Source organism: Aquarana catesbeiana, linkage group LG01 (assembly GCF_042186555.1).
Source record: "Aquarana catesbeiana isolate 2022-GZ linkage group LG01, ASM4218655v1, whole genome shotgun sequence".
NCBI classification, from domain to species: Eukaryota; Metazoa; Chordata; class Amphibia; order Anura; family Ranidae; genus Aquarana; species Aquarana catesbeiana.
The window spans coordinates 79,240,456-79,256,575 of NC_133324.1; the positions used below are offsets into that span (position 1 = coordinate 79,240,456).

Sequence of the window (16,120 nt, forward strand, 5' to 3'; positions counted from 1 at the left end):
ACATTTCCCGATGTGCGGCTGCAAAGATCAGGAAATGTCTCACTGCCTGTGATTAGCGCAGCGCCGACTTCCTGGCGGGCTCGGCACGTACAGCTTGCGAACACACTGGAGCTCATCCTTATAAGTTAGTAATGTGAGAGGAGACTGAAGGAGTGAGGTGAGGAGTAGACAGATAGATTTGGGTGTCATCAGCGTATAAGTGGTATTGGAAGCCGTGGGCGGTTATCAAGTGACCAAGGGAGGAGGTGTAGATAGAGAAGAGAAGGGGTACAAGAACAGAGCCTTGGGGGACCCCCACAGAAAGGGGCAATGGAGAGGAGGAGACAGAGTTGTAGGTGACACTGAAGGAGCGCTGTGATAAATAGGCAGAGAACCAGGATAGAGCAGAATCTCGGAGACCAAGGGAATGTAGTTTATTGAGAAGGAGCGGGTGGTCAACAGTATCAAAGGCCACAGAGAGGTCAAGTAGTAGGAGTATGGAGTACTGGCTGTTGGTTTTAGCAGTTAGTAAATCGTTAGTGAGTTTTAGTAAGGCAGTTTCCGTGGAGTGCTGCAAGCAAAAGCCAGACTGTAAGGGGTCAAGAAGGATATTTTCAATGAGGTAGGAGCTAAGACGGTTGTAGACTAAACATTCTAGAAGTTTAGAGGTGAATGGGAGTAATGAGATGGGTCTTAAGTTGTTCAGGTTGGTGGGGTCCAGTGAGGGCTTTTTAAAATATGGGAGTGATCTGCGCATGTTTTAGAGGGGAGGGGAAGATGCCACTAGAGAGGGAGAGATTGAAGATGTGAGTGAGGGAGCATAGGATTGAAGAAGAGGGTGACCGTAGTAGTTGTGAGGGAACAGGATCCAAGGGACAATTGGTTAGGTCACATGACTTTATATTCGTTCATTATTTTGCTTCATATGATGGTTTTCATAATTGAATGTCAGTTATCTCATGATTTGTAAACAAACTACCTGAGTACTGTCTGATCTTTCAGATATAGAGCATAGATATATATATATAATGTTTTTTACACATAGGAGGTCATTATATTGAGCATCTTTCTATATCTTATCGTGGTTTGTTCCACAGGTATCATTTTTTTATGTATATCATTAAACTGTTATAGACCGGGCGGGAAGGTGTTAAAAGTACCATGGGACATTATAAAGAAAATGTTTAAGTCACCATTTTATACCCTAGGGTCTCTACTCATATATATATATATATATATATATATATATATTTGGGGGTTATAAGTAATTTTCTATCAACAAAAACGGATTTAAACGTATAAACCAGAAAAGGCCTGGTCTTCAAGCGGTTGAAGCAGCCCACATATACTGTGTGTATTACTATTGCAGTGCTATTATGTCGTCACCTCTCCCTGAGACGTTGAAGCTGCTAGGAAACCAGGAGGACCTACAAATATAAAACAACCTGCACCCGGAAAGTGACAATGAGGGAACCGGAAGTGAGCTACCCTGGCGCAGACCGGAAACACCCAACAACCAGCCATTCCTCAGACACGCCTCCTCACCGCGACGTACGCTGGATCACGTGTCCCACACTGGGATGACGTCGCGCGTCCACGTCGCTGGCACACGACACCTGAGAAGGCGTGCAGTACCCGGTGAATCGCCCAGTGCAGACCAACCTATCTTACACTCCGCTGTGATTGGCTCGCTGGGGACAAGCCTCTCAGTTTGTGGGCGGGGAGGCAGCGCGCCGCTTTCCGCGATTGGCCCCTATGCTCGCCCTGGGCGTGTCTCTGGGTTAGGTTGTCACTGTCGTGTTGCCGGTTGCATCAGCTGCTGCATTTGCCGGGTTGCGGAGGAGGTCGGAGTGATCGGGATGTCAGAGAACGTGGTGGCACAGATGGAGAAGATGAGTGTCAGCAAGGTGGGTGATGGGGGGGAGTCACATGGCTCAGATCCCCCCCCCATTCATAGCACAGTGGGTGGTGTGTGTCCCCAATACTCACTTCCTGCTACTTCTCCAGTACAAGTCACATCAGTGTTGTCTGATTAGAGATCTGTGCTGATCCCATGTACATGAGTGGCTGGGGGGTGGTAAAAGCAGGGGTTTGAGCCACAGTATTACCCCCCCACCACCACCACCACCACCACCACCACCACCACCACCACTATCCAAACAGAGGCATGCAGCTGCCCATGCCAGAAAATGTGAGCTGCTGAACGAAGCCCATTCAAGTGAATGGGGCTGTGCCACGAATATGTGCAGCTCACACGGCGGTGGCGGCATTTTTAAGGTTAAAACAGATGTTGAGGAGGCAATATATCAAAATGCCCCTGAAAAGTGATTTACTGTGGATCACTTTTCAGAGGGGGGAGGCAAGGGCTAGCACACATATAAAGGAGCCCTTACTGATCACAGAATTGTTGATCATTACCTCCGCTTTGAGTCTGTTCTAAGCACCCACCACTTCTGTAAAATGTAAACTTATTTTATTGTCAGAGGGTCATGTCCCTGTGATCTTCACAATAACCGCTTCCGGACCGCCCCGCGTAAATATACTGCGGCAGGGCGGCCCTTCAGCGCAAAATCACGTACCTGTGCGTCATTTTTTCTTTCAGGTCGGGAGTACGCATGCGCCGCCGGGCGACCCACTTCTGTCTGCCGGGACCTGCCGATCGTTCCCGAGGCAGACAGAACTGTCTATGTAAACAAGGCAGATCGATGTTCTGTCAGAGGGGAAGATGGAGATCTTGTGTTTCTTCCAAGCAGGAACACGGATCTCTGTCTACCCCCCAGTTAAAGCACCCCCCCTCCCCCACACAGTTACAAAGCACTCCCTAGGAACACAATTACCCCCTTCGATCTCCCCCGATGTTAACCCCTTCCCTGCCAGTGTCATTAGTAAAGTGACAGTGCATTTTTTTTTTTTAGCACTGATCACTGTATTGGTGTCACTGTTTCCCAAAAAGTGAAATTCGCTGATCACCGCTATTACTATTAAAAAAATATCAATAAATGCATCTAAAACTGCGATGCGGTTCTGCCGTGATTGTCGCACTGCAACCCGCATCGCGTGAAGCTTGTCGCGCCCCCCCCCCCCCCCCCCAAACAAAATTCAGCTGCTTTTGGGGCGGCATGCTTCACGAGATGCGGGTTGCCGCAATTTGGAGCGCGATTTATCACGCGACAATCGCGGCAGAACCACACCGCAATTTTAGGCGCCACATTCAAATGAACGGCATCTCAAATGTGCCTCCTGCGATTTTTGTCATTCACACCTCAGCGCTTTGAAACCGCCGGAAGAATCGCGGCAAATCGTCGATTTAAAACACTGAGATGTGAATGCAGCCCAAAGCTGAACTCCAGGTATGGATTTTAAGTCTCAGCTACATGAATTCAAGGTTGGACCAATGAAAATATGCATATACTATACCTGTGGGAGTAGAGAATCGCCAGAGTAGTTGCCGCTACTACAGCGATTGTCACCTGTACATCGAGCGAGGGATTTCCTGTGTTTACTATGCAGCAGGACAATGGGACCTGGAAGACCGTGGGAGTCACAGAAACATTTTATTTGTCTCAATAAATACAAAGCATTCTCTGATTGGATGAAGTAGAGAGAGGGGCAATGACATTGCAGGGGTCTCAAACTGGCGGCCCTCCAGTTGTTGCAAAACTACAAGTCCCATGAGGCATTGCAAGGCTGACAGTTACAAGCATGACTCTCATAAGCAGAGGCATGATGGGACTTGTAGTTCCATAACAGCTGGAGGGCCGCCAGTTTGAGACCCCTGCTTCACCTCATCCAATCAGAAAAGGCCTGGTATTAATTGAGAAAAATGCAAGGTGTTCTGTAAATGGCGACAGTGCTGAGTGAGAGACCCCCCTGTGTTTACTATGCCCCAGGACAACGGGACCCAGAAGATAACGGTGATCCCTGTAGTAGCGGTGACTACTATGGCGATTCTCCACTTCAACGGGGATCCCACAGGTATGGTACACACATCCAAACTGGGCCAATGTAGCTATGCAATAAAATCCATACCTGTGTTCAGCTTTATTCTGTTCATTCAATTGTGGATCGCTACCTGTGTTGGAAGTCTGTTCTATGCACCTACTACTCTTTCAGTATAATAATGTGTTCTGCTGTTCTTCTCGAGCCCAGCTTTGTAGGAAATATCCTGCCCTCCTCAACCTCAGTCACACCCTTAACCACTTGCCCTCCGGAAGATTTACCCCCCATAGTGACCAGACCATTTTTTTGCGATACGACACTGCGTTACTTTAACCACTTAAGGACCGAGCCTCTTTTTGACACTTGTTAAAAAAGTTAAAATCATTTTTTTTTTTTGCTAGAAAATTACTTATAACCGCCAAACATTATAATTTTTTTTTTCAGACACCCTAGAGCAATGTTTCTCAACTCCAGTCCTCAAGGCGCCCCAACAGGTCATGTTTTCAGGATTTCCCTCAGATAAAACAGCTGTGGTAATTACTAAGGCAGTGAAACTGATCAAATCACCAGTGCAAAATAATGGAGAGCCTGAAAACATGACCTGTTGGGGCGCCTTGAGGACTGGAGTTGAGAAACACTGCCCTAGAGAATAAAATGGTGGGCGTTGCAATACTTTCTGTCACACCGTATTTGTGCAGCGGTCTTACAATCGCACTTTTTTGGGAAAAAATACACTCTTTTGAATTAAAAATTAAGGGCACAGTAAAGTTAGCCCAATTTTTTTTTTAATGTTGTGAAAGATGACGTTAGGCTGAGTAAATTGATACCCAACATGTCACGCTTCAAAATTGCGCCCGCTCGTGGAATGGCGACAAACTTTTACCCTTAAAAACCTCCATAGAAAAAGAAGAAATATCTTATGCCACCATAATCAACATCACCCTCTCGACAGTTACTTCAGTGTGATAATGGATTAGTCTAAACCCTCTCGCCGCGCATATGTTGTAAAGCATCAACAAGAGATTTTCTGTTATAGTCAATTCATTGTTACATTTGTCTCAATCGTAAGAATTTATGTCTGTTCCCCACTTCTTGTACAACTGTATGATGATACTGTTATACTGATTTATTTTTCTTTCAATAAAAATCTATTTTGGAAAAAAAAAAAAAAATCTCCATAGGCGACGTTTAAAAATGTCTACAGGTTAACAGTTTTGAGTTTGAGGAGGTCTAGGGCTAGAATTATTGCTCTCGCTCTATATACCTCACGTGTGTGGTTTGAACACCGTTTTCATATGCGGGCGCTTCTGAGAGCGAGCTGGTCTGGACGGGGCGCTTTAAATTTTTTTCTTTCTCATTTATTTTACTTTAAATTTTTTTTTATTTTTAAACTGTCTTTAAAAAAAAAACATTTTTGGGTCACTTTTATTCCTATTACAAGGAATGTAAACATCCCTTGTAATAGAAAAAAAGCATGACAGGACCTCTTAAATATGAGATCCGGAGTCAAAAAGACCTCAGATCTCATATTTACACTAAAATGCAATAAAAAAAAAAGTTCCTTTTAAGAGCTATGGGTGGAAGTGATGTTTGATGTCGCTTCCGCCCTCCCATGCAAAGGAGCCGAGCGGGGGACATCTTCCCCCTCAGTCGGCAGCCAGGCATCCCACGGGAAAGGACACAAGGACACGATCGTCTCTGCCGCTACCGACGACTGGAGCGTGACGGGAGGGGGGTGGGCACCTCTCACCGCCGCCGATAAAAAGTGATCTCGCGGTGAATCCGGCGTGGAGACAACTTTTAACCTAAAGAGAAACACAACATTCCCAAAAATACCGGGCTTATGGAAGCTATGTGCTGCCGTAACCCCAGTATTTAGTGTCAAAGTACCGGCGTACGGGTACGTCGTTTTGCGTGAAGTGGTTAACTGACAATTGCTCAGTCATGCGACGTTGCACCCAAATAAAATGTACCGTATATACTCGAGTATAAGTCGAATTTTTCAGCACTTTTTTTGTGCTGAAAGTGCCCCCCTCGACTTATACTCGAGTCAAGCACTTTTCTGCAGCAAAAAATTTCATTTTCCGAACCGATTTTGGGGCCCCCGTATCTCAGGGCCACTTGATGCTAGGAACCCCAAATTTGGTGTGCAAACCCAGTGGAAATGGTGCCACAAGATATCCAAAGCTGAAGTTCCTAGCACTAAGTGGCTCCGAGATAAGGGGCCCCAAAATCGGTTCAGAAAATGTCGTTCTCTGCTGCAGAAAAGTGCTTGACATTTTCTGAACTGACTTTGGGGCCCTGTTTCTCGGGGCCACTTGGAAATTTTATGCTGCTAGTTCCACTGGGTTTGCACACCAAATTTGGGGTTCTTAGCACTAAGTGGTCCCGAGATACGGGGCCCCAAATTCGGTCAACTGTGTCCATCTGCAGCAATGTCATTTCGGGACCCTTTGGGTTCAGAGACCCCAAATTTTTGCTGCAGCTAGGGGGCATCTAGGAACCCTTAACTACCGAGTTTGAAGTTCAGGGGACCTATGGCTGCAAATGGGCAGAGTGAGGCTGCAAATGGGCATTGTTGACCCTCTTTTCCACTTACAGTAGCTGCACATTTCTCGCCCTCGTCTTATACTCGGGTCACTAAGTTTTTCCCATTTTTTTTTTTTGTGGTAAATTAGGGCCTCGACTTATACTCGGAACGACTTATACTCGAGTATATACAGTATGTCCTTCTTCCCCCCACAAATAGAGCTTTCTTTTGGTGGTATTTGATCACCTCGATGGTTTTTATTTAACTGAAAAAGACCGACAATTTTGAAGAAGAAAAAAAAGTTTTTTTTTTTTACTTTCTGCTATAAAACATTTCCAATAAAATTTTTAAAAATAGAATTTCTTCATAAATTTAGGCCAATGTGTATTCTGCTATATATTTTTGGTAAAGTAAAATCCCAGTAAGCGTATATTGTTTGCTTTGCGCAAAAGTTATAGCGTCTACAAACTATGGGATATTTTTATGGTTTTTTTATTTATTTATTTTTTACTAGTAATGGCGGCGGACAAATCGGACACCTAACTGACACTTTTTGTGGACCAGTGACACTAATGCAGAAATCAGTGCTAAAAAATATGCACTGTCACTGTACTAATGACACTGGCTGGGAAAGGGGTTAACATCAGGGGCGATCAAAGGGCTAAGGGCCCTTTCACACTGGGGCGGCGGCAGTAAAACGCTGCTATTGTAAGCGGCGATTTACCGTCGGTACTCAGCTGCTAGCGGGGCAGTTTTACCCCCCGCTAGCGGCCGAGAAAGGGTTAAAAACCACCGCAAAGCGCCTCTGCAGAGACGATTTGCCGGCGGTATAGCCGCGCTGTCCCATTGATTTCAATGGGCAGGAGCGGTATATACTCCGCTCCTTCACCGCTCTGAAGATGCTGCTAGCAGGACTTTTTTTCCCGTCCTGCTAGCGCACTTCTCCAGTGTGAAAGTCCCGAGGGCTTTCACACTGGACGCAGCAGCGGCGGTTTCGGTTTGCAGTCGCTATTATTAGCGCAATAGCGCCTGCAAACCGCCCCACTGTGAAAGGGCCATATCTGTGTGCCTTGCCAGTGCTTGTGTATTGTGCGGGAGGTGCTTTTACTAGGGGAAGCCATCGATCCATGTCCCTGCTTTGCAGAAGACAGGATCAATGCATTCCCTACTGACAGAACGGCGATCTGCCTTGTTTACATAGGCAAATCGCCGTTCTGGTTCTCTGCCTAATGATCGGCGGGTGCCATCGAGTCTGCGGTACCCGCAGATCAGCTCCCGCTGTGTATAACCACAGTGGAAGCGGGTCTCCGGCGGTGCGCATGCATGCTCCAGACCTGGAAGTGCAGGATCACATGCTAGGTACGTAATCCTGCACAGCAGAGCCGCCTTACCGCTGTATACAGTCAGCAAGCAGTTAAAGTGTATGTTAACCTCTAGATCAGTGTTTCTCAACTCCAGTCCTTAAGGCACCCCAACAGGTCATGTTTTCAGGATTTCCCTCAGATGAAACTGTGGTAATTACTAAGTCAGTGAAACTGATCAAATCCCCTGTACAAAATAATGATAATAATCTCTCCAACAAATGCAAAAATATAAAAAGTAAATGTTCAGCCAGAAATCTTGTAAGGTGATAACTTCCTCTACTCTCTGCCTTCCACTGTTATCAGCATTGTTTCCCGGCTATCTCCATGGACTACAAAACACCTCCCCTGTTATTAAGAAGAGAGGAAGGTGTTCTGTAGTTCTAACACACTCCCTGTGCTAGGGTGACAACACATACATCCATACTGTTGTCACCCCAGGACAGGAAGTGACTTAATGACAGGATTACCAGGTAAAAAAAAAAGGAAAAAAGTGTGAAAAGAAAACAAATGCAGCCTTCACATCTAAGGACCTGTAAGCTGCAACAATATCAATTTAGATTTGCTTTAAATCCTCTGTTGACTGACTCATTATCTCTGCTGGAAGTTTTGTGTCCAGGTTTTGTGTTACACCCTAAATATAGAATGGGTGTAACATGAAACCAAATATAAAAGGTGGAGTAAGCTTTTAACATATTTAATAGTGACACTATATGCGTACTCACCACAAATGTAATGGCCCTGTCATTTATTTTTATGAAATTGTTTCTTACTGTGTTTTTCTCCTTGTAATGTCCTTTTTTGAGCTCCCAAACCTATCTGTTTCCCCCTCACTTCCGTTTGTTTGGAACGAGCAGTGCAAGTTAGTTGTGGTCATGTACGCTACAAAGTCCATTTTCCCATAGTCCATCTCAGGACCAAGCAAGGGAGGGTGATTATGTTCCTATATACAGTGTGACCATGAAGAGTAAACGTAGCCACCACCAACAGGAAGTCAGATCACAGCAACAAAGAGAAGGAATTTGGAGATTTGGAGAAGGCTGAGAGAAATAGATGGGTAACCCAGATGACAACATGGTCCTCAGGAATGACGTGTAACCCAGATGACAGCATGGTCCCCAGGAATGACGTGTAACCCAGATGACAACATGATCCTCAGGAATGACGTGTAACCCAGATGACAACATGATCCTCAGGAATGACGTGTAACCCAGATGACAACATGATCCTCAGGAATGACGGGTAACCCAGATGACGACATGGTCCCCAGGAATGACGGGTAACCCAGATGACGACATGGTCCCCAGGAATGACGGGTAACCCAGATGACGACATGGTCCCCAGGAATGACGGGTAACCCAGATGACGACATGGTCCCCAGGAATGACGGGTAACCCAGATGACGACATGGTCCCCAGGAATGACGGGTAACCCAGATGACGACATGGTCCCCAGGAATGACGGGAAACCCAGATGACGACATGGTCCCCAGGAATGACGGGTAACCCAGATGACGCCATGGTCCCCAGGAGCGACGTGTAACCCAGATGACAATATGGTCCTCAGAAGCGACGTGTAACCCAGATGACGACATGGTCCTCAGAAGCGACGTGTAACCCAGATGACGACATGGTCCCCAGAAGCGACGTGTAACCCAGATGACGACATGGTCCTCAGGTGTGATGGGTAACCCAGATGATGACATGATCAAAACATTTGTGCATTATTGGTTCAATATACGTCAATGGAGAAGCTGCAGAAAAGCATGTAGTGTGTTTTTTGCCGCAATTTTACTGTGATTTTTCTGCAATTTGCGTTAGTTTTTAATCTGCATAAAATATGCAAAACGCATCAATAAACGCATGTGCAAAAAACGCAAAATGCACTGCAGAAATGGATCAAAAGCAAACTGCATAGGTGTGAACCAAGCCTAAGCTAGCGATAATGATCTACTGGGGACACCGCCGATCCCCGCTGAGCAGTCAGATGACAGGTCCGTCGCTGCTCACTGTGCAGCGACGGACCTGTCAGAGCGCTTCTCTCCTGTATGGGGGATCGGATGATGATGGACCGTAGAGTCCGTTGTCATCTGATCCGAAAACGGATGGAAAAGTAGGGTTTTCCTCAGTTACACTTTTTCTGATCGGAGCAGCTCGGATGTCAGCGGACATGTCACCGCTGGCATCCGACGTTCCATAGACCTCCATGGAGTGTCCGTTCAGGTCCGCCTAAAAAACTGACAGGCGGACCTGAACGGACAGTCCGTGTGAAAGAGGCCTTACACTGCAGATTAGTAGAATCTGAAAACGGCTGATCTGAGGTCATTCACTTCCTGTTGCTTCAGTGAGGTTCTTGTTAGTTTTGTGTCACTATTTACTTTTTCGTCATTGTTCTTTCTGCTGTTTAATTTTCCCATTCACTTCTAACCTTTTTGTATGAAAGAATTTCATGTCATATTTTCATTGCACACCGGTGTTTACTTCTGTGCCGGGTTCAAAATGTCATTCTCCCTATAATTTTTTTCAGTACTGGTTTGTTTGCACCTACTTTGTGACTATGGCACAACACAGACAATTGTTTTTAGACATGCTTGAACCTGCCAGTCTTTGTAAACAATTACCCGTCAAAAAACAGAGAAAAATGTGAATCCCACCTAATTCCTATGTGTAGTACTCACTAACTATCTATCTATCTATCTATCTATCTATCTATCTATCTATCTATCTATCTATCTATCTATCTATCTAATGGGTGTAATCTAAATATATTATAGCAAAACCGAGGATTCTACACACCCAACTGAGTTAACTACATAATTTATTGCATCAGAAAACTATACAGAACATTGCTTGCACAAAAACCGGAACCCCCACAATCCCCAAAACCTCCCAACAGCACTTTTTCCCCCTAATGTTATCCTTAATACATCACCCTGTATGGGACAGAAATGCAGCACCTCTTGTAAACAAGCGAGGGGTGGGGGACGCAGTCCCTACAGGGAGCTAAGCCCACCCTCTCCAATACAAGCACCCCCCCTTAAAGACTGGCTCTAAGCCAACCTACCTGACATCCCCAAAGCCCGTTCCCTAAAAGGTGCAGTGATCCACCTTATAACCTCAATGGGCGTGTTGTACACTGCCCCGTAATGGAATGGGGATACAATGGCCAATGTGAACCCACAACCTGCTAAACTCACAGGGATATCTGCACTGTCATAGGTCACTCAGTCATGTGTGGAATATGGATGATCAAAAAAAATTAAATAAACACTCCGATATTCAATCGATATCAGTTCATCCGATGTCTGGCTGGTTAGAACTGGTAACACAGGTAGAAAATTCAACCATATAGGTGATCAGTCCCAACTGCTGCTGCCTAGAACAGGCTGTCCATGTGGGAATATGGAAGGAGAGATAGCTGTGATGTGGAGATATGTGAAGCACGGAAAAACTTCTGTATGAGGTGGCGCGGTGCAGATGCCTGTGCACCGCGCCAAGGAGACTGTCACAATTTCAAATGTGATGATGCATATCAGCATAGGAAGATTCCCGCAGCACGCAGGTAATTCTAATCTGTCACAAGTGTAACTAAGCTTCAGTGTAATAATCAATGTACTCACATTGGTCTTTCCCTTGTATCCCTACTCCAACACACACACACACACACACACACGCACACACACACACAGGTCTTTCCCCTGTATCCCTCCTCCGGCACACACATACTATATTGGTCTTTCCCCTGTATCCCTCCTTCAGGGCACACATTGGTCTTTCCCCTGTATCCCTCCTCCGGCACACACCTTGGTCTTTCCCTTGTATCCCTTTGCCGGCACACACATACACATATTGGTCTTTCCCCTGTATCCCTCCTCCAGCGCACATACATTGGTCTGTCCCTTGTATCCCTCCTCCGGCACACATATACACATATTGGTCTTTCCCTTGTATCCCTCCTCCAGCGCACACACACATTGTTCTTTCCCCTGTATCCCTCCTCTGGCACTCAGAAACTATATTGGTCTTTCCCCTGTATCCCTCCTCCGGCACACACATACTATATTGGTCTTTCCCCTGTATCCCTCCTCTGGCACACACATACTATATTGGTCTTTCCACTGTATCCCTCCTCCAGCGCACACATTGGTATTTCCCCTGTATCCCTCCTCCAGCGCACATACATTGGTCTGTCCCTTGTATCCCTCCTCCGGCACACATATACACATATTGGTCTTTCCCTTGTATCTCTCCTCCGGCGCACACACATTGGTCTTTCTCTTGTATCCCTCCTCCGGCACACACATACACATATTGGTCTTTCCCCTGTATCCCTCCTCCAGCGCACACATGGTCTTTCCCTTGTATCTCTCCTTCGGCGCACACACACACGTGTATCCCTCCTCCAGCGCGCACACACATTGGTCTTTCCCCTGTATCCCTACTCCAGCAAAAACACATTTGACATTTTCCCTTGTAACCCTCCTTCCACGCACACAGACGCACACAGGTCTTTTCCTTGTATCCCTCCTCCGACACACACACAAAATGGTCTTTCCCTTGTACCTTCCCCCACCCTACCCCCCCCCACCCCCCACTCTAGGGAACCTACTTACCAAAAATGAAGTGTGTGCTGGTGGCTGTTGTTTACAGTACAAATCCTCAGTCCTCTGCCCTCAGATATCCCCAGCAGCGATCTTTTGGTGCTGCAGAGGGTTCATATCAGTGACTGTGTCTGTAACAGGCACTAATCAAAAGATCTGAGTCTGCCCACCTTTTTCACCTCATGTTTTTTTTTCATCACATCTGTACTATAGGTTCCTACTGCAAAGCCTCTGTGATTGGAGGAGATACATCTTTCATTCATAAACCCATCCTCCAATCATAGAGCGCCCATTTTAGGAGTTATCAGCTCTGTTTATGGATGCAGAGGTTCTGTCACTCTCTCTTTTTTGGACTGGATAGGTGCTTGGCTCGCCCACAGTACAGCAGGTACCACTACTCCATCCTGGTAACTCCTGGTAGACATTTTGGTTAATCTTCGTGTAGAGTTCATTTGCTGTTAAAAGTCCAGAGTTGGTAAACTTTATAAAGTAGTGTAGGTTTCTTGGAATATACATATCCAAGTCAGCTCTAGCATCAATAACTTTGTATTCGTATTTTTTTACATTTTAGCCAAATCCAGAAGGAGGGAAACAGAAAGAAGGAGGCAAGAAGAAAGGCAAGGATGATGGAAGCCGGGCAGAGGTAAGATGTGCAGTTTTAATACTTTTTCACAAATATATTCTAGGTTTCTCCAGCTCGGGTTTAACCTCCAGAGAACAATCTCTCTGGGTGAACTGTCAGGAGTTTGTTAAAGCCCCCAGTCTGGGCCGTAACTATTTGTTTCTCCCACCCCTCTCTCCTACCATGTCTAACACATTTCTAAGATACTTTTTTCCCCCCTTACCTTGTCAAGCCAGATATACTCAACTAAATACCCTCTCTAGGTCCCTTGTCACTACCAGTTTTTGATGCGGGAGACCATGAATCCATGATCATGAAGACCATGAATCCAGCGATGAAATGGAGCCCAAGATTGCTGGTTCCCTATAGTCCCCCTGGTAACAAAAAGATTTTGACCCGAAGTAGTGAACAGAGAGGGTATGCCACATCCCATAATATGGAAAAACGAACAATTTGTTCCCCTAGGGTGGGATTTTTGAAGGCATTACCAAAAAGGATACATACTAATATAAAAAATATATTTTATTACAAAATACAAAAACATAGTGCAAAAAATACAAAAAATACACCAAGTGACATGTTAGAATAATACAAGAAAAATACATAAAAACAATTGCATCAAACAAAGAATAGGGCAAAGAATGTCACAAAAGACTGACAAAAAGCATGAGATGAGGTAGGTCTCACTAAACCGACACGTTTCGGAAAGTCCTTCGTCAAGGTTTGACAAGTGAGAGATATCATCCAATGCACGTGTTACAAAGAGATTCAAAGCAAATAATCAGCCCAACTGTGGTGTCCCAGGCCATATGCAAGTCTAGAGGATCCAATTATGAGTAGGTAACGTACTAATGGAGATTCATGTAAAGGGTATAGTTCCCCTAAATGCTGAAACACGTCACGCCCAAATCTAGGCGTAACGTCTGTGCGTGGGCTGGGGTCCACGAGAATCCTCGGACCTGATCGCTGGAGCCAAAGAGGACACCTACAAGGTGTAACATAGGAAAAGGGAGGAGGGCTCATAGAACACCATGCTGGCTATCAAACTGACACCAAAGAGGAAATTTTGGCAGTCAGGAGCCCAGCGTAGGTGCATCATCCTCCTCCGATCACGGAGTCCCCTAGTCCCCCTGGTATGACGTCAGTCCTCTTCTCAATCATGAGAGGACCCTGACGTTGGACATCCAGTAGGAACCAAGGAAAACCCAAGCAGGAAGTAAACGGGAAAGGAGCTGCGCTTAAGGAAATTCAAAAGGGCATTTAGATTAGGGATTTTTTTTGTTTTTTGTTGATCCAGCAGTCAGAGTGAGAGAGGAAGAAGGGATGAGCGGGGAATGGAATTTAAGAGAAAAAGGAAGGCACCCCTTGACAACGTCTCCTTCTCCAGACCTGGAGCAAGTATGTAGGTCAGGACTTCTGAGTTTCCTGGTCTGCATGCTCGGTCTGGGGTCAGTAATGTGATCAGCATTAAAGCCAGTGGGCCACAATAAATCTTCTTTTAGGTCTTGACGCCTTGAGCAGGATGACCTTACCAGAACCTGCGGACATCAATAACAGCTCCTATATTCCTGTCCTAACAGGTTCTCCCTTATCAAGACTGATAAACAACCTGGTCTGCTTCAAAGTCTGATTAATTCTATGGTTTATGTTAACTACCAGGCTAATCTGTCGCTTGTGGGCATTTGTCTTTTATCTTACTTTAAGCAAACCATTTTTATTCATTATTCATCATTATAAATGTATTTTTGCTGCTCATGAGTCTTGAGCTTTCCTACTCCTGTTTGTTTCATTATCAGGGCTGACAATCATCTGTTTATTTTACTGCTGCTAGAACAAAGTATTTTGTACTAGTCCAGTAAATATTGGCATAGACTGATTGTTGAGCCATGTCTTGCTGATTAATCGGTTGTTAGCCGCAGACCGCAGTTATTTCTGGATCTCCATAGAAATATTACTTCCCCATACAGTTGTACCCTAGTTGTAAACATGTCCCACAGAGGAATCGATTCACTTGCACAGGGCTGATAATTAAAGCGGCAGCAAAGCATTTCCTTCTTTCGTTCCTCAAGTGGAAACTTTTTGCTGTGGACAACGCCTCTGGCTTTACTTTTGTCTTCATTACTCTTCCCCATTGATTGTTACATTTCAATGTGTGATTTGTGAGCAAGTGTGTCAGTCTCCATAAAGAAGGCCAATTTATACTGACTTGTAGTTCAGTATAGCCCAGGTTTGTTTTGTAGATGCATTAGGGTGCCATTCGAAATTAATCAGCCACTGGACTTGGCTTGGTGGAGATACCAAATGAGTCCAGTGAATGTTGTAGTATGGTAGCTCTCTCTTGCCTGCCGAAGTCTTGACAGGGTCCATGAAGTAATGAGCCGTAGGGATCCAGCTATAGGATTTGTTCACATAGGTGTACTAAAGGCCTTGTTTGCCCGCACAGGATACCCCGGTGTTCCTTGCATCTGCGTCTAGGAAGTCCCATTCGTGTCAGTCGGGACACAGCGTCTTTACAGGCACAGCTACTGCTCCAATTTGACATCCTTGAGGGTGAGTGTCCCCAAACGCAAACAGTGTAAATTCGGGGATACGGCACCCGCATATGGGGGCAATGGCTGTGTTCCTGCACCTGCTGTATCTCAGTTGACATGAATGAGGTGTTCTTTGGTTTGTAAATTTTTTTTATTTTATTTTTTGGTTGAATTTAGTCACTAAATTTGATGAGTTGGATTGACTGATAATATCAGTACATGTGTAGATTAAGAGTTCCTTGAGGGGCCACTCTATCAAACCTAAGCTCCCGTTCGCACTGGTGCAACTTGTCATGCAATTTGTCAGTTTAACACCTTCCCGGCTGGCCTATAGCAGAATGATGGCCGGGCGGGGGCTCCATTGTCCTGATGGACTTCATATAACGCCATATGGGGACACACTGCATCTCTGATCACAGTAAAGAGCCTATAATGTAAGCTCTTTACCATGTGATCAGCTGTGTCCAATCGCAGTTGATCACAGTGTAAATAGGAAGTGCCGGTTATCGGCATTCCTCTACTCGCTGGCGGCCTGAGTAGAGGAGAGCCGATAAGTGT

General features: G+C 45.5%; 1 protein-coding gene across 1 annotated transcript in view; it reads left to right on the top strand.

Annotated features, from left to right (window-relative positions):
- The first annotated feature begins 1,546 nt into the window (after nucleotides 1-1,546).
- The window catches only part of TARS1 (threonyl-tRNA synthetase 1), a 94,135-nt gene continuing 79,561 nt past the window's right edge, over nucleotides 1,547-16,120 (top strand). The window contains exons 1-2 of the mRNA XM_073620822.1: nucleotides 1,547-1,886; nucleotides 12,981-13,052. Of these exons, the coding sequence (XP_073476923.1) occupies nucleotides 1,560-1,886; nucleotides 12,981-13,052 (399 nt within the window). The 5' untranslated portion in view covers nucleotides 1,547-1,559. The remainder of the gene's footprint in view (nucleotides 1,887-12,980; nucleotides 13,053-16,120) is intronic.